General features: G+C 41.2%; 1 protein-coding gene across 1 annotated transcript; it reads right to left on the minus strand.

Annotated features, from left to right (window-relative positions):
• Window positions 1-930: 930 nt before the first annotated feature.
• On the minus strand, window positions 931-19400 carry sptlc2b (serine palmitoyltransferase, long chain base subunit 2b). The gene is made up of 12 exons (XM_061090999.1): window positions 19190-19400; window positions 15987-16181; window positions 15659-15813; window positions 14741-14889; window positions 13738-13862; window positions 12180-12273; window positions 11548-11653; window positions 9394-9613; window positions 8500-8626; window positions 4789-4924; window positions 4461-4590; window positions 931-3156 (listed from the first exon to the last, which is right to left on the minus strand). The coding sequence occupies exons 1-12, from the start codon at window positions 19331-19333 to the stop codon at window positions 3043-3045; spliced, it is 1695 nt and encodes a 564-aa protein (XP_060946982.1). The 5' UTR covers window positions 19334-19400; the 3' UTR covers window positions 931-3042.
• Between the last annotated feature and the right edge of the window lie 268 nt (window positions 19401-19668).

Genomic DNA, 19668 nt, shown 5'->3' on the forward strand with positions numbered 1-19668 from the left:
AGTTCATCGCACGCTGCGCCTTTTTATTCTTAGCTGCGATGCGCTAATCCATTATCCTGCTGAAGTTCATCCACTGGTTCCTGTGCGCGCTTGTGTGTGTGTGTGCGTGTGCGTGTGTGCGTGTGTGTGTGCACCGCTCCAGCCAACCGGGTTCGGTATAACTTGGCTTTTACGCACGCATTGTGCTGCAGGAGTTTGGGGCTGGAGGCTCACAGCTGTGAGGAGGGGGGGGCCACTGGGTTTATTGATGATTTACAAGGTTAAATTGACTCATAACCCAATCATCCAAACAAATACTCACATCTTCATATCATCGTTGTTTTAATAGTTGACATTTAAATCAAATATCATTCAAAACTTGCTTTTAGAAGTTTTTACTGCACTGTTCCTAACTATTATTATTGTTTCTTTTATCATTTTCCGTCGTCATCAATTTTAAATGATGTTGATTTATTTGATTTGTTGTCCTTGAGTTTAGATTTGGTATTATATCCTTTTCTGCCTTTATACTGTCTCTTAAATCCCGGCATTCTCTTTGATCTTGTTTTGCCCTTGAAGATGGACAAATTCTCAAGCTTCTTTTAAATCCCTTCTTAAAACTTAAAGAACTTTATTTACACTAATACTATTGATTTAATTGTAAAATTCTACCTTTTTTATTGTTGTATTATATGTATGTTTAATTGTTTTATTCTGATTTACTCTTGTAAAACCCTTTAAAACCTAAATAGTTGAATACCAATATTTTTTCTTTGCTGGGAAAATGGATTATTATCTAATCTGGCTACTACAAACGTATTCAAATAAACACTTTTAAGAACAGTAATGAACGACCACGATATCATGGACTGCAGGGTAAAGGCAAGTGTAGCGGCAGCTAAGTAGTGTCAACAGTCGGAGTTGCAAATAAACACAAAGTCATTCAAGGTCTTGATTCTAAGAAAGTGATTTAATCTTTGCAGCAGTTTCCAACAGCATGGTCAACAAACATCATGGCTTTGCAAACTCCTCCTAGTGGTTTTATCTTCAACCCAAACACAACTACCAAGGGCAAAAGCGGCTGATAAGCACGTTCCCATGAGCGCTGACTGCAGGTCAGTCTGCAGGTAGTCGTGGTAGGTAAGCTGGAACATTTCTCTCAGGACTTAAATTCCTCAGTTTCAGTCGGGGGAAACCTGGCTGAGAGGAACAGTCACGTTGCTGTTTGTAATTACAGGTTTTTTTGCCTCCATAGACAGAAAAGACTGAGAGGAATTGAGGATTGAGAGGAAACTTTGACAAGAAGAAATTCTTCATGTCAGAGCACATTGCTGAAGAGTGCAAATCCACATCATAGTCATGTGTTCCATTTTTTATATTCTATTCATTTAAAGCAAATGTATAATGGAATTATTATTCAAGCCATTTTCAGTGGGAAAAAAAACAATACAATTGGAATGACTCACACAAAAGGGATGTACAGTTAAAGACCCGGAAACGACAGTGTTGCTCACTGTGCTGAGGCGCTAAGACGCCACAAACATCAACAAAAGCATCTCTGAACTTGTGTTGAGTTTTGCTGCACACGTGTAGGAATGGTCACATCCAGCTTTCAGACCGGGCACACTGGTGCACCCTCCGATTCACATCAATAAAGTGACAGAGCATTAACACGCATGAGCAGGATGTTTGGGGCTGACCCCACACAGAGAGGTCAGACAATACACTTAAAAACAAACAGTGTCAAAGCAGGTTGATAAGGAATGATCACACATGATTTATGAGGAGAAAAACAACAACAATGTGCGAAAACCTCAACAAGTCTCGCAAAATCTCAGTGACTACGTCATCTTTGCATTTTGAATGCCTTGTCAGTAGTGCTGCACTGAGGAAGACGTGTAAGTAGTCAGTTTTAAATAGGCACCTTTCATCGGGACACATTTGGAGCTGCCTTTTAAGATACATACAACACAAAAGTGAGCGGGCTTAAACAATAAATAAAGCCGTCTGCAAATCAGATGCATTTGGGCGTAGCATCTTCATACATGCAGATCTCGGTTACAGCGTGTCATCGTGACGGTTGTCGACGCTGAAACGCACGAATGCACTTGAGTGAGGATGATTGAACGAAAAAAAAAACAATAAAATAACAATCACACGAGTAGCTCATTAGCTTATAGAAATGTTAAAGACACAGGGCTCAATTTTTTTTTCTTTGAGTGCAGGTGTAAACAGTAAATAAGGCCTAAAAGTATTTTAAGAAAATAAGCAGTAAAAATATCTTAGTCTTGCTCCATGGGATTCTCTCCCTATTCTTTTGGAACATTTGCTTTGCATTTTAAGAGAAAGGGTAGAAAATATATCTATACATACATACCTATAGATATATACATATACATATATCTATATCTATATTTATATCTATATCTATCCCTTGGTGAGGGAAAGAAGCCAAATCCTCTACTCTCCATTCAAGTAAAAGTGATTAGGAAAAAGCCATCAGATAAATACACAATAAGACCTCCTGTGAAATGATGTATCTCTCTTTGAGGGAAGCTAACCTGAAATCAGCTAGACCAACTTCGGGATAAATAATATTTACACATATATTTTGTTTTACTTTTGAGAGCATCATAGAAATGGCTATGATCAGATTTAGAGTGCACGGATATGACTTCATGGTGTTTTTGCTCGAGGTTGTGGTGATTATTGCACAATTAAGAGACACATTCGATGTGCAAACAGGAATAAGACTGGTGTTAGACCGATGCAGTCGCAATAAGTTAGGACAAACTTTGTAACAACGGGCACAGAAAGATACGGGTGATATCGGTTGTCCTCGGTTAAGGGGGGGGGAAGCTAGGCAGGCAACACCAGGGACACCTATATTCAGGCTTGAAAACGGGCTGCAGCAGAGTGGAGACTTTGGTTCTGGGGAGTCCTCGAGAGTCAGAGGAGATGTGAAGACGCGGGGTGGAGAGCGTGGCTCAGAGGAGAGAAAAGGTGTAGGAAGGGAAGGGAAGGGGGAGAATTCAGGGGGGGGGCTGGAGGTCATGATGGGACTCAACCCTGCGTTAGGCTCTCCTCAGACATCCAGCCCAGGGAGGGGAGGGGCTGCTCTCGTCGGGAGTACTTGATCTGTAGCAGGTCGCCCACTTCACTGATGGCCTCCAGCGCCTGGGACAGGAGGAACAAGAACGTTATTGATCAAAATCAAAAGAGACATAATTTACATCTATTACATTAGTAGAGGTAGCAAGTCATACAACAGATAATTAAAAACCTTACATCTTCATAAAGGGGATTTCTTTCATAGGAGATAAATTAAGTGATTAACCTTAATCGCACTTGGATTTGAAACCGTCCAACTTGTCAGAGAGGTGAAGGAGAGGTGGGCTTTGAAGGGAGAAGGTGAACAGAAGGCTCTCTGCCTGAACCACAACTAAGAACCAACTCCTCCACCTCTTTCCACAGGAGACGGTATCAGTGCTGCAACACGGCAGGACACCTGGAAACAATTTACCTTCCTGACCTTTTTTCTGATTCCGTGGTTTGAGAAATAGCGAGGGCTGGCTTTACCAAAGAGGGGGCGGGGTGGGGTGGGGGGAAGAGAAAGCGGCTCCTTGCAGCGCTCTACAAAGAAGGGCTGATGCCCTTTAACTGGACTATTACAAACAGTGTTGACATACTCTGCAGTAAGATGAATGAAGTGTCTCTGGAGAGACAGAACAGCTCGAATTAAAGTCTCTGACTGAGCCACACTGTGATGCTTAGAGACAGCCTGGCCTTGCACGTTCCCTTGTAATAAAGAGCATATTGGGGGCCTTTAATATTCAACGCATACAAACAGACACACACAGACTGTCAGCAGCCACACACGCAGATCTGCTTGATTAAAAGTTGAGAGAAGCCTACTGCATGCTTGGATCTACAACCACCCACGGGTCCAAACAAACTCCTATATCATACGGAGGATAAAATAAAGTCTTCAGCAATAAACTGGATCCAGTGGCAAAGACCCACAACAGATGTATCTTTCTATTTGCATCCTGGAGGAGAACTGAAGACAAAGTGGCTGTTGTTTACTGCACGTGGCACGTTCCACAGAAAATGTAATAGCCCAGATTATCAAAGAAATCCTATTTAGAGTTTTTATTGAATGTTCTAATATAAAGAAAACCTTCATTTAAGAAGGTAACTAACAGGTTAAATTAGATTTTCAAGCCAGTGTTGTTTCCACGTCTATAAAAGCTGTTCTGTTTCTCCTGCTACTGGAAAGTATCCAAACCAGTTTAGAGTAAAGAGCGTCCTTTTTTCCAAAACATCTAAGAAAGACCTCTGTTAACAGAGAATGAAAGGCGAAATGGCAAGAAAATGCCAAAGTGCTACTGGTTATTGACCTTTATGCAACACTTAAAATAAATAAGGATATGATCATATTTTCAATCTATTTAGTGTTTCCGACTCATTGGAGGACTTACTGTGTCGAGCATCTCTCTGGTATGAGCAGCTGAAACGCAGAAACGGGCCCTTGACTCGATGATGGGTGTTGCTGGGAATCCGACCACCACTGTGCCGATGTTCCTCTTCAACATCTCCCGACCAAATGCCCTGCAAAGCAACGGTGACATTAGACACAGGGCAACACAGTCCAAAACCAACTCTCCATCTCTATCGCCATGTCCTAAAGATCTTCTATTTAAAAGTGTGAACTGAAATCATGAAGTCAAATTCTGCCTATAAGCCATCATTATGGTATCTTATGTTGAGGAGTACAGAAGAAATAACTTGACGTGTAAGGCAGCATACCCGATTTTGGCCGGCATGTAGAGCATCATGGGGACGACGGGCGAGTCATCGTTGCCGTAGATGATGAAGCCGAACTCGCGGAGTTTCCTGCGGAAGTAGGTGGTGTTCTGTGAGAGCTGTCTGAGGCGATCAGCACCTGGAAAAGACAGAAACACACATAAGGTGGGGTTTTAGAGCTGGATTTAACAACACAGGCAACTACAAAAGTTCAAACCAGTCTGCTGGGCAGTAATCAGAAATTATAGAGTTATTCATTACTAAATTTATTAGGATTAAGGTTTGTACTGTCAGGCTTTGTCTACACTACTGCGGATATATCTTTGAAAAGATTTCCAGCCCGAAACAAAAACAAATACAAGAACTAGAAAAAAAGCCGGGCCAGTTGATGGTAATAAAGTTTACCTCAACGATCCATCAAATAATATTGGGCGAGGCAGATGCCTGGTTATGCTGGTGGTGCAATGGTGCTAAATTTAGCTGTAAACTTGTAATTAGATCCAGCAGTGCTAACCAAACGTTAAGAAAACCAACAAATAGCCTTAAATTGTTGTTGTTGTTCTGGTGCATGCTCAACAGCGGGCATGCGCAGAGTAAGCTGTGATCTCATTGTTTACCAAACGCTCTGTTTTTTACATGCACACATGGGTACACAGAAACTGAAGTTTTTTGAAACTGAGCACTTTTGAAGGCAATTGTAAAAACCTGTTCTAGCGACTGTTTAAACACTTTGCATCCGACAGGTTAGTTTTGCAAAATGTCCACATGAGTGCTGACAGGGCTTCGATGTAGCTCAACTTCACGTGTGAAGACTGAAGACTGTTCACTGGTTCAATACTTAAATTGTTAATTTTACATTTATGTATTTTCTTTCTTTCCCAATGATCTGTTGCAAGGAGAAAACCAAAAAAATCGCACTTAAATGCTTGATTCGATCTCATCGATTCTGTGTGTACACGTACAGACTATGTGAGCAACATTTTCCTCGCTCTGATCATTTTTGCTTTACCCGAAATACACTGTTATGATTCCTATTTGGATATGAAGATTTTCCTGTCCTTGTGTAGTTTCAGGCAACCTGTACAGAGGTCTAAACAGAGTGAGAACACCTGTGGGCCAATCCATTAAACTGCAGCAACGATTTTTCTACTTGCAAGCTTCATAAAATTTAATTATCAGCTCTTGTTCGGAGGCCAAGTGAAGGAAACAACATGTACTCTTGCAGACTTTTCCATCATTGATGTTTTCTGGGTCCCTCCATTCAGTTGGCTTTTAAACTGCAGAAAATCAAAATGAACTTCTGACAGCACAAGCCAAAGTTAGTTTGAAAGAAAGTGCAGGAAACTCCAGGAAACTCTGTCATGTTAAATGTATATTTGGAGAAGGCACGACATCATTCGCCTTTTAAAACAACCTGACAAACTTCTTAAAGTCTGAGGTCAAGGGGCTGAAACTAAACAGGTATCAATCCTCACATGTCAGTCTGACGAATATTGTGGATTCACTCGCTGAATCCCTCAGGCCCAGCCTCCACAGACAGCTTCTAAACCTAACAAATAACCACAGTGCACGAATCGCCAACAGCAACACACATCTGCCTGGCTGTGCTGAATAACAGAGCCGAGCCATCACAGCTTCAAAGAGCGGCCGAGACACAACAAAGTCTGACATTATATTTATCCAGACATTTTTTTGTTCACAAAGAATCCAAAGCTATTCTCAGTACTGAGTGATCAGTTGGCAAAAACCTGGAGAGTCGGATATTCAGACATTTTGCTTTCAAAATGCTTTCGCATTCTTTTCGTTATGAAAAAACTTGTCTTGTACCATCATGCCTCATCCCCATATCTGACTGATGTGAGCTTCAAACAACTAAATGTCCATTTTAATGCAGGCCGGTGCCAGGAACTACGATCGGCAACTCCAATTCAGCAACAAACCGTATCTCAGCTGTCACTTTGACTTCATGTCAGTGTCTGCGTCTTCAAAAGGCTTGAATTTCAAACAGTGACTGGGCTGCAACCAATCACACTACCATTGTTAGTCTTGTGCAAGGAAAACATGTCAAGCTGGGATACGCTGCAAGGTCAGCCAGTCTGGAGAGAGAGTTGATGTTACTGTGGGAAGGCTGTAACCAAAGAGAACACCCCAGGTGTATTCCTGTTCCTCATGGCTGAATGACTGGGAGAGCAATGTAATCTGATCTTATATTAGCATGTTAAGGGAATCAATCAAGCCCTGGAAAAGAGGTGCCGCCCTGCAAGAAAAACAAGCCCTGGTGATCTGTTTGTGTGTGTAGGACATGAGTCGCCAGCGTTTGTTCTGTACAGATCTCTGGCCCTGAGCACCATGCTGCTCTGACCCCAGCATGAAGGCATAGAAGCGCAGATAAACAGAGAATCACACATCTGAAAGGCATAAAGGGAAATGGTAGAGGAGTCAGCGTGCAGCCGGTTCAAGACCTTTCATCAGACTGGCCTGAATCAGAAACCGTTCTACAAGTATGCTGGAAGCATGGGGTGCTGAGGGAGCAGCAGCACTCCCTACTGGCAAATAGTTTTTACTACAAGGGGGAAACAGTTTACGTTCAGTTAGTGTATGTTGAACAAAATGTTGGATCAGCTACTAAAAGCTTCACATCCTGAGAGATAAATACAGGAGGAGTTTGCTTTGGACAACTGCAGAGAGACATCCTAATATGCAAAACCATGCTCTAGAAATTAAACTTTTTTGCACTAATAATATACTTTACTGATCCTAAAAATCTCTATACATAAAAAGCACTATTTTGTCCTAATTAATACAGTAACTTGGAGACAATACCAACTGTCACTGCAGCCAATCTTGAAAAATAAGATCATATAATAAAACCGGAAGTGGTGAGAGATGAACTTTGCATCATACTTTACTTTCAACCCAGTAGCAGTGAAATCAGAGTGCTTACACAGGCTATACAGCTTGATAAGGCTGTGTATCAAAGCTTTATTTACTAGTGAATAATTGCCAGTTTGCCACTGATAGTGGCCTTTATCAAACAGATGGAAATAAAATATTGTAAAGGTTAACAAGTATTCAGGATGAAGGAGTCAAAGTACAGCACTTGTTGAAGTTAATGAGAGTTGAAAGAAACAAATGTCAGATCTACACTGCCATCTTGTGGTCATGTCTATAAACACAGTTGAATACCAAACTCAGTGACCCTGAAACATTTAATTGCTGCTGCAATTGCAAGAGAAAAACCAACAAGGAAGTAACCTCACCAAGAGGAACTTCATCAGTCCAACATGTAGCAATCACAACACAGTATGAGCTTTGGTTTGGCATCATGTGCTGAACCAAACATTAGATTTACATTTCTGTGGTATGTTGAGTGTAGAATGACAAACTAAGGGTTTATGCAAACTACCTGCAAATGATATCAACTGTAAAATATGTATTTTTTAATGATTAGTGTCATTTTCTGGCACTTTGTTGAGGTTTATTTATATGGCATCTTTAAAATAACTAACCCTGACCCACAGTCAGTAACTATAGTACTGTAGCAACAGTGCCACAAGGGCATAAACATTTAAATAAAATAATTTAAAATATAACAGCAATAGAACTTAATAGGATAAGTCCAGGTCTCAACTCAAATCGACAACCATTGAGAAGTGGTTCGTAATCATTTAAATCAATTAAAACGTTTCTAATAAGAATAGAATAAAGACCTACCTAGTGTGGTCCCGTCCTCTCCCATGATGATCTTCATAGAAGTGATTATTTGCTGGGCCACAGGGGGGGGCATGGAGGTGGCATACAGAGCGCTGTGGGAATGGCGCCGCAGGTATTCAATAAGCTCCTATCAGAGAATAAGGACATAGTTGACAAGTGACAACAGCGACAGCAAACAACGCTGATGGATACAATTTGTAGGTATCAATATAATACAATTTTGATGGATACAACAGTGTGATTCATGAATTTTATAATGCCTTTATATGATGCCTTAAATCATAAGTACAGGTAGGACAAACATTACTTGAAATATAACAATACTAAAGAAAAACAAAAAGATAAAGTATCGTTTCTGTAAAGACAGAATCTTTCCATGGAATAAAGTAATACAAAGTCAATAAGGCTGCTAGTTGGTGATGGTAAGTAGAACCATGGTTTTAAATGCTGTTTTTCTGTGTTAGAGAATTTGAATATAGGACAAGATGGTGAATATCCCTGGTCTTATAAGACTGTGTACTTATGTGTCACAGTGAAATCTGTTTTTGGAGTGTTGCATAAGGTGCAGTTCAATCTAGTGTATTTATGCTTTGTGGGTGTATTTTTTTTAACTTGGTTCAACTGAAACAGCATATGGTTACAGGCGTGTGTGCAGTTTCACTCTGAGTCAAATTCTTTTCAGAAAATCAGGAAGCGAAATGTCCCATTGCTGGTAGACAGTGTTGACCAACACCAAAACTGAATGACACACCTTGTGTTGGGTTTCATCAGTCTGGAAAATTACCCAGGTCACAAAACAGGATCACTAATTGCTCCGGCTATTATTTCTTCCCTTGCGACAGAGGAGGCTTCATGTTCCACTGATAGGCTTAGAAGTCTTAGGTATTCACCCACCTTTTTGCCTCCGATGTATCCACCGGCAGCGCCAAAGCTCTTAGTGAATGTTCCCATCATGATGTCCACATCTTTGGGATCCAGGCCAAAGTAGTCCACCACCCCCCTGCCGTTAGGCCCCAGGGCCCCAATGCTATGGGCCTCATCCAGGTACAGATAGGCCTTGTAGCGCTTCTTTAGAGCAATGACCTCTGGCAGACGGACTATGGACCCCTCCATACTTCAGGATAAAAACACAAACAAGAAAAGACAAGTCAACAAATTATAAAAAGCTCCATAAGTCACTTTAGGTAGAGTATTCAACTTATCTAATTTTTATTTTAAGGTATTCAAACGCTTTGTGATGACAAAGAAAATGGTGGTGGATCCTGTTGGTGCATTTTTTTTCTTTTTATCATTGAGATTTCTCTAGAACCTGATTGTATTCCACCTGTGGCAAAAAAAACTGAACTGACATAATTTATAAAGGCCACACATCTACAGTATATATATATATATATATATATATATATCTATATATATATATATATATATATATATATATATATATATATATATAAATATATAAAGTGTATAAACAGATACAAAGTTCTACCTGTTACCAAAGCAGCTTCTATAAAATAAGAATCTATGGGTCTGAGTCTGTAAATGAAATATCTCAGTTTCTCACTGTGGGTTCATGATTGTAGATCATTTTATCCATTTATAACTAAACCGACATGAAGGAATAAAAATTGAAGGCACCTGAATACCTTCTGAAGCCAATGTAAAAAAAACAATTCTGTATGTGTCATTACCTCTCCCTCTACAATATACTCTTAGACTGATATCTACCATCTACCCCAAACATCACACAGCTGCAGTGTAACTAAGGGAGCATGCCAGATGCCGACCCTATTGACAACTGCTGGGCTGTGCATGTGGGGCTGTCAATGTGTGTCCAAACATTGTCTACATTTGCAGTTGTACCAATTGCTTAGAAAATCCCAGTGGAAATGAAACTCCATTAACAAAGCATTAGTAAAGGCCATTGATTATGTCGGCAGCCTCACTGAGAACTGTATTGATCAGTACGATTGATTCCCTTTATAGTAAGTACTCTTCAAAGAACATGGAATACATTATCGTAAAAAGGAGAGCTAACACACTTCCAGAACACAAATGTAAGTGGCTTCTGACATTTTCTTGAAATGGTCCTTCCAGCCCCCAAGCAGGAAAATGTCTGGAAAACTCACAAGTGAGTGGGCATGTTGATGATATTTCTACCATGCAACAGACGCAAAACTGGAAGAACTCAAATATCTTAGCATAAAAGAAAAAGGTGTCAAACAAGAGGAAGATGCCAGGGAAAATGTCAACTTGGAAAGACAATGAGATTTGAGGTCATTTGTGATAAGGGCCGATGCCATTGTCGATGTTCTGTTAACAAAAACACTCAACTTGAATGTTCTGGGACATTTTCCTGTTGTTGTCAAAGTGTTTGACACAGAGTCTTACTGCCTTCTTCATATGTGAAAGGAAAACGCTGAAAAAAGGCCAGACCCAATTTTCTGTCTGAAAACAGCATTGGTTCTATTTATGTTTTGCAAAAATGTCTTTGTATAGTATCTTTTTAGGCCAAAATTGAGTGTAACAACAAGAGCAATCAATGTAGGCCTTTGTTCTTCAACTAAACTCTCATCTGCTTAAATAATTATTAATTTATAAATGTCTTCCAGTGTTTTACTGCTGCTACAGTGTAGATGGAGTCAAGTTTACGTCATAAATAGAAGCCTTTGAACCTATGGGGGACTTGACAGCATAATGTTTTAAATAAGTCACAATTCTGCTATTTTTATGCATCATGGGTGAATACTATACACTACTGTTGAGTAAATGAACCAGTCATGCTAAATAAAGATAAATGGGTCTTCACCCTAAAAGCTGTGGGTGTCAAGTAGCTGGCAGTGAACACAAGTGTAGTGTGACCCAGATGTGACATAATGATATTTACAGTGAAGTAGAAATATAACTTAATTAGCTGAGTTAGAGTGGGTTTTATGGTAGTAAATTCTCCATCTTGGGCAATTTAAGACTGAATGTTATTGTGTCTAAGAGTGTGGGTGGCTACGACTACTGAGGTGTGAGACACACACACACAAAAAGGATTTATACCTGTATATGCCCTCCACCAAAATGAGGATTTTCTTCCATGGTCGGTGGGTTCTCGGCTGCCCGTGTGCGATGGCGTCTCTCAGCAGCTTCTCCAGGCTTTGCATGTCTACAATATAAGAGACGTGTGTGAATAAAAGGCGTTTTCACACAGGCTTTAAGTAACTCATGAAAGACTGAGAGTACGTTGTCAGCTAAGTATAGATTTAACTCCTCTACGGTAACATGAGATCTTTTGTAAATAAATGGATGAGAGTCAATATTTTATGATGGCCACCCTTTGAAGCTTTGACTGCATCCTGACAGTTTGGATATGTCAGGATGTGTGTGTGTGTGTGTGTGTGTGTGTGTGTGTGTGTGTGTGTGTTTGTGTTGAATTAATGTAGAATTGCAGAAGCAGAGAAGTTAAGTAGTAAAGACAATTTGTATTGAGTGAGGCAACGTGCTGAAAGATGCACACACCTATTTACTTTCCTGCTGAGCAAAGCAGATCAAGCTAATTACTGTCTCACATACTATCGAAAAAATCCATTTAATCCTATACATCTGTGTTACTGCAAGCTGTGGGTGTGCCCCAAGCCACAGTTCTATCTAGCTGCTCTCATGAAAAATGCCAAACATTGGCAATCACTCACTGTTGTGTTTGAAGACCCGAATTGTAGAAGCAGACAGACGGGCTCCCAGCACCAGCGATGCGTGATTCAGCTCGTCACTCAGGATGAGACAACCCTAAAACAAGACAAAAAGAAGGTTCAGTATGTGAAATGTTGGAAGTTGTAATAACTTGTATGGGATTCGAATGCAAGAGTTGCAATCCCAAATTAGTCAAAGTCAAACCACAAATTGCAAAATTGTAATAGACATCAGAAGCTTACAAATGTTTCAGTGTTGCGCAATGACTTTTTGGCAGGAGAGTGAACTGAAGTCTTAGGAATATATAAGCAGTACGGCCAGAAGGCAATGTGTTACCTTCACCGGGGATGGATTGTCTCAAAACTAGTGACAACAGACACTTAAATTGTCAGTTTAAGTTAGCAATAATATTTTGTCGTTATGATGTGGTGTCTGTAGATAACTGCTGTGAATAGATCAATTTTTATAATGGGAGAATTTGTTTGTTGACTGCTTCTCATTCAGACTCTATTACCTTGCCCGCAGCAGAGTATTGTTTGCAGCCCTGTCTATGTCTGTGTGTTACAAAATACCTCAGAAACGCAGAGATGTGTTCTTGGTGAGAATATTACTTGGGTGTGTATCTCCAGATGATTAACTGTTGTAGTTTATTAGTTAGGGCGGGTGTTGGGAACGACTTCCACTCGAAACTGTCTGCTTCTTGTGGGAACTTGCACAGCAAAAGCGGTTTTTCCGGAGTATATTTAGCAACTTGCCTGGATGCCAAAGAAAATCTTTATGTGTTAACGACGACACAGGTAGGATTTTAACTAATCACAACCTTGCCAAATGTTAATATAATTAAAAGCTATGTTAATAGTTATAAAAACAAACATGATTTTTTTTTTTTAAAGCTTCACGTAAAAGCAGTATTCTGGTGCATATCCACATGCTTTATTCAAAAGCAAGCAAATATAATAACAGGATGAGAGCTTTTTTTCAGTGCGTCATAAATAAGCCAACACACCCACACAATCACAGAGGTCACGTCCCTTCCTCTGGTCAATGAACAAATGAGCTTGTTACACAACACACAAATATGCCTTGACATAAGGATGTGAGTTAGCAGGTAAGTGACGGGAACAGTAATGAATTAATGAACTGTGAATCAGACGTTTACTGTCGCACAGAAAGTTTCCCTCATTCCACTGACATTTTTGTGTTTTCCACTCATGTTGCTGTCAGGAAATGTATTGTTTGACTCACAAGGTACACATGCCTGTCAGCTGGGCTTTTTACTTCCTGTTCAAGCAACTGTAATCTGAGTGTTTTGAAAAGCTGGGGCGGAAACGAGTGTGTTGTGGAACAGTCTGAACCCTTCGAGCTTGGCCGTACATTTGAAAATGTAGCTTGTTTTCACTTTATACAGGAAACTGGATTTTCCTGAACAGTAAAACTGATAAAGTTCCTGTAAAGGTACAAGGGTCATGGTGACTAAAAAGACACAAAGAAAATTTCAAAATCAATTCATTAGGAGTGGCATGTTCTCTGCGGAACAAAAAAGTGGATGAAATTCCTTACCTTTCCAGTGAGGGCAGGAATGTTCATGGAGTTGGTTGCAAAGCCCATTCCAAACGCCACGGAGGACTCAACACCCAGGAACCTGGCAACCAACTGCTCCAGCTCCTCATGGATGTCCAGGGTCCCTGGAAACAACATTATCTCCGTTTAACGTCTCCAAAGTAGTTTACTGCAACTCACAGAGTTGTGTGCAAATGAGTAAAGCTAGAGTTTGTAACACTGGAAAGGTTAGAAGAGAGGGCTGCACGTTGAAAATATGCAACTGATACATCCCAGCGCCTACATCATCCCTAACGTCTGGCTATTGTCTCTGCTTTAGTGTGGTACATTATGTCTCTTTGCCTCCCTGCCTTGTGAAGACTTCAGTCATCTGCAGTAAGAGCACGGGTAGGGTGCAGACTGGGAGGATGGTTAATGGAATGGTTGGTGAGCTTATCATGCACGTGAGGGCCACAGACACAAGTTGTTTTTCTTTATTTTTTAGAGAACTTTATTTATTGATGGCTATTGGGACGTAAAGAGGATTTCAACCAATAAGATAAAAAAAAAATCTGAAACAACTTACCAACCATACCTTTAAATGACATGTGTTTTCTAATACCTTTCAAACATATACCTGTGAAGTCAGTCTATTTCCTATAACTGGAATACAATATTAACCCCAGTTTCCTTTTGCTGGAGATAAAACAACTGAATGTGTCAAATAAATCCATAGCTGCTTGCAAACCGAAAAGGAATATATGCTTTCACAATATGTGATTATATTTCATACTTAATCTTTCAATCTTCAAATCCACTTGAGCCTTTACTCTGAAAGAGCAACAAAGAAAAGCGGGATGGCTGTTGAGGTACCAGCTGAGATTTATTAGGAAGTCCACTTGTTTCATAATGGCGTAAGAGTTTCATTTTTAGAAAGGAAGCAGCCTCAGATGAGGACATAATGTGACACATCTGCTTCGAAACCAAATCTTGTGCTTTTCAAAAGATTTATTTTGACACTTACCCATTTCACAGCGCGTGCTGCCCACTCCAACTCCATACTTGTGTGTGGCTTCAATAGCAGCATCGGCGCAAGCACCATTGTTTTCAGCGAAGCCGAGGTAATTGTATGAGCCCATGTTGATGACGTCTTTCACCACTTTGCCCGTGTGCCTAAAAGAGACAGAGAGTTAGACAGAGAGTTAGACAGAGAACAGGTACCAGGACTTTACTTTATAGATCAACACTGTGACCTTGTCTTTGCTGGTCGCTTGACATTCATTTCCAGCTCAGTGTTGGCCTTTACCTGCCCCGGTTATCATGCACCGTGATAACAAACTATAGTTTATCATTCCAAGGGTATTGAGCAAGCAGAGTCCAACATGGACCAAAAGCTTTGCATATTATACAAATGAGATGAATATGAAAGGTATAACACAACCGTCACTTCCCAAGACAGAAAAGCCTATTTTGCCATCTTTGAGAAAATAGAAATGTAATGGTTTTCCTTATTGGGTAATACGCTACCCCTCCACAAGTAGGGTTTTTTGCGTAATACTGCCAAGTAACAAGCACTGAACACAATTGTATTGATACTAAATCATACTCATACTGCTAACATTTGTAGAGGGCTGTGAGTTTCAGCCTGCTTTGTGGTAGTGGTTAGTGTTTCTGTTCAGAGCCACGTGACAGAAACTAATCCTTTATACACAACCATCTATATCATTTTTTTGTTTTTTTGCTGACGCTCTTATCCAAAGGGACTTATAATAAGTTATATTATGGCTTAAGTCCCTCTAGTTATCAGAAGAGATGAGTTTCTTGTTGAACTAGGGATCAAAAGCACACACCTGTGTGGGAAGTAATAACCTTTACAGACCACGCCTTGCACGTGTACACACTCTAATTCAACAACACTCAAAACCACAAGGCAGCGACTTACTCAAAGGTCCAATTGTAGTCTTGGGAAACTCTCTCCACAAGGTCCATCTTGGCACCCGGGACGCTACAGATGGGTCGGTTCCAGTTGTCTCGGATCCTCATGTATAAGTTCCTCGTGTAAAAGTTCTCAAAGTCCTGATAGAGTGGGACAAAATCCTGCAGAGGACAGATGAAAGAAACAGAGGTAGATAGACGATAGTTTTTACAGTTTTAAGGAGGAAAACTAAGCATTAGGGTTCCGCTAAATTGGACAGCAATTGCTTCAAATGTATTTTGTTTTTAAATCATCCTTTGCATTCAGAAGGATTTCAATGTAAATACTTATCTACCTTCTGCTCCTCTCTCTCCCGGGCCACGTTGCACTTCTCAACGTTCCAATGGCGGAGGAAGTCTCTGAGGTAGCCGAAGATAGTGAGGATGCCGTAGCCCATGTAGGTGAGCACGGCCACCAGTAGAGGCGTCTCCTCAAATGACTCCATGAAGGGCGTCTTGTACAGGCTGGAGTTATGAGGAACATTTCGGTTCTGTGGGAAAATAAAGTAGGAGAGCCTGTATTTACATTTCAAGTCTCTACAAGTTCTGATTAAATGTGTTTTCTATGAATTTACCACAGCTTGTATCATAGGAAGACCACATTTGTACAAACAAATCGGAGACTAAGGAATTCCGAAACTAAATCATGCTTTAAGGATTATAAAATAAATGTTACATAACTCAGCACACTTTTTGTTCAAACAGGCCATTGCAACAGCTGGTAGCTTCTCCTTAAAAAGGTTACTGTTTATCTTTGCTTCGAGTCTGTTAACTCATTAAATCTGCAACACTAGGCAGCCCAATAAACTTTGATAAAAAGCAGACCAGGGTATTTCAGTAAAGGCTGGGCACACACTACATGACAGCAGGGCTAATTTGTTCAAATTGTGTTTTTCTTGGAAAGAGATTTAGAAACCCAATAATGGCTCCATAAGCACATTTATAAATGGAGTCTCTACCACACCCAGGCCCCCATAGACCAGTGAGCAGTAAAATGAGCATCAAGCCAGGGTTCTAATTCATTGAGTTTTATGAATAGCAATATTGATCCTGAATAATGGGCCTGTGCAAACATGGTCACATGCTGAAAAAGTGCAACATAAAATAAAAAAAGAAATACGAGCATCATCTCATTTGACTGTGGCCAGGCTTTCTACAAAACCAACACTAAACAAATGAGGGTGATCACTCATTACCGACTCTGCCCCGCAGCTTAGCAACCATACCCCATGTGACCAGTCATGCTTCTCCAAGAAATAACTCGGAGCCAGGGAACAGGAGTGCACTGCAGTGTGTGTGTGTGTGTGCTTTTGAATCCAGTCAAACAGGTCCCTCTCACGAGTTTAATAAGTCCTTAAGTCTAGGAACTATGGTCGTGAACTACCTCTATAGAAAAAAAAAAAAACACACACACACACACACACACCATAATTGAAGCACACCGCTCACAGTCTGTTGCCCACTGATGCCAACAACAGCAGCAAAATCCAATTTTCCTGACGTCATGTTTGCTTAATATTTTATGCCGGTGGACAAACAGAGGCCTGTGCCCTTCCTTTATTGCTGGAGAGCAAAGCTATTATCCCCAGAAGCGAATCCAACCAACCCACTCCTCTGAGATACCTGCTCTTGTCACATGCTTGCTCTTTGGCAAAAGAGATGGTGATCATATTACACTGCATACACAACAATAAAGGTCTGCAGATGGTGGAGGTTTCACATTAGGCCTAAAACAGGGTAAATACGGGAGTAAGTCCTCTCACATCTCAAAACTGTCTATTCAACACATCACTCGTTCTAACTAAACATTTATTGACACTAGCATCACAGATTAGAGCAGTTAGGGAGATCATTTATTCCTTATTGACTAATTCCACATTTTCGTTAAAGGGATTATTAGCAAAGGACTTTTATTGCTCTGTGACTGACACAGGGGCTTACTGTTAAATTGTCTAAAGGCAGTGTTTGTGAGAGGTTAACAGGGAAACTGGAGGTAGAATATTCCCTGCACCCAATTTACTGCTGCAAACACAGACCTGTGCTTCAAAAGCCAGTTTCCTTATCAAAGACCTGCAGAGCATATGTCAACAGGATGACATGGGGCCATGGACTTCTTAACACCAATAGTAGCAGTCCTAATACAGTATTTACATATTGCTACTTTGCATTCTATCCTGCATGATAGGCTAATAACCACGTTTTAAATCAATGAATAAAAACAGTCGCCATAGTGTAGTTCACCAGAGAGATATCCAAATGAGTTGGGATTTCAATTTGTGTTAAACTTATTGGCATACTTAACTCTAGTACCTATCTTTTCCCTATTAGGCCGATATCTAATGGCATTACCAGCAGCGTTAAAAAAGTACAGCTGTCTAAACTTCTTGCAGGATGAGAAGTAAACGCTGATATGCACAATAATCTGATTACTATGACAGTCACGGCATCTGGAGCTGGTTGTATGAATCCAGCGTGTGTTGGAAGTCAGCAGGAACGTGATGTTGTCAAACACGGGAGCCAAGTGCATTACCTCCAGCAGAACTTGTGTGGGGTTTGTTGTGTAACGTTGCTCCTATGTGTTGATCTTATACAACTTAGGGAAAGACAAAAGAGTGTGTGTTTACCCCCACCGACCACCACTACACACAGTGTTTTTTTTTAATGTGTGTGTGTGTGTGCTTCTCAGTCAACGACAGGAGGGACCACACCCTTCATAGACCCAAGACATTCCTCTCCTGCTAAAGGGTCATGTGGAAGCAGGCCTCCTCTCCTCTTCTCTCCCAACACATACACACACACACACACACACACACACACACACACACACACACACACACACAGACACACACACACAGCCTCTCTTGTAAGCACACAACAGAGCCCTGGTCTTCTTCATACTAGAGGCAGTGTAAACAGAAACCAGTCCAACTTCACCTCTTCTTTCTCTAACACACACACACACACACAGGAGGTGCAGAGACAACAGGGTGTCAGGTTACGAAAAAAGTCACTACAACCCTCCCGGATCAGGTGGCAGGTTCCTCTCTAAACAACGAGCTGCTCTCATGCTTTAACCCCTGAAGCCGATAACAGGAAGTGTTCGCGGAAACCACGTGATAAGAAACTTAAAGCGTTCAAGATGAAATGCCGTGTTGCTGTTGGCAACCGTTAGCCGGAAAACATGTAGCCTTGAGACAAACCACTTAAGCTAGGACACCGGCTGCATACATAAACGAGCTAAATGAGGCTAACTAATGGTGTTCAGGTTTTAACGAGAGGTGACGTTATTGCTGTCCTCAGAGGGGACACTATCCCAGCTAATGAAAAGTCCCCCATTCATATCTGCGGTAGGAATGAAGGATAGCATCCGAGCTAAGTCTTGTCCCCTCAGTCAAACTAGTTGAGCACAGAGTCCCACACAGCGCCGCTTGTTTACAGCCCTCCCTCTCTCCCTATCTCCCCCCTCTCTCTCTCCCTCCCTCCGGTCGGGCCTCTTTACCTTCTCCCTGGGGCGGCGGTACTTCTGCGGCTGCCGGTACATGCAGTGGTTCTTGACGTAGCCATTTTTGCCGGCGCTTTTGCCGTTCGACGCCCGATGACAGGCGTCCCCGTTGAACGTCTTGCTTGCCGAGCCCTCCGTCATGTTCGAGTCGAGGCGTGGAGAAGTGTCACTGCCGGAGCGGGCGTCGTGCAGGGTGAACCAGGGTACGCGCCGCCGGGGGGGAGACGCTGCGACGCCCACTCCGAGCTGGGAGCACACTCGCCCCCTGCCAGAAACACCCGCCCCCTGCGCGCTTCTCATTGGTCGAAAACGTCACTACCAAACGAAGATCGTCTATGTGTAAGGAAAACTCCCGACTCCCACCAGGATTGTTTATACAAATTGTTCAGGAAAACGTAATTCATTTCCCGTGTTATTTCACGCAAGGCTCGGCTTTATTCTTTTATAGCTTATTATTCCGCATTTTTTATAAAAGA

Source organism: Limanda limanda, chromosome 18 (genome assembly GCF_963576545.1).
Source record: "Limanda limanda chromosome 18, fLimLim1.1, whole genome shotgun sequence".
Lineage (NCBI taxonomy): Eukaryota > Metazoa > Chordata > Actinopteri > Pleuronectiformes > Pleuronectidae > Limanda > Limanda limanda.

Coding starts and splice junctions, on each gene's coding strand:
- sptlc2b (XM_061090999.1), bottom strand. CDS start 19,333: ATGACGGAGGGCTCGGCAAGCAAGACGTTCAACGGGGACGCCTGTCAT. Junction 8,627..9,393: donor GATACATCGGAGGCAAAAAG/GTGGGTGAATAC, acceptor ATTCTCTGATAG/GAGCTTATTGAATACCTGCG. Junction 3,157..4,460: donor CCAGAGAGATGCTCGACACA/GTAAGTCCTCCA, acceptor CTCCTGTCCCAG/GCGCTGGAGGCCATCAGTGA.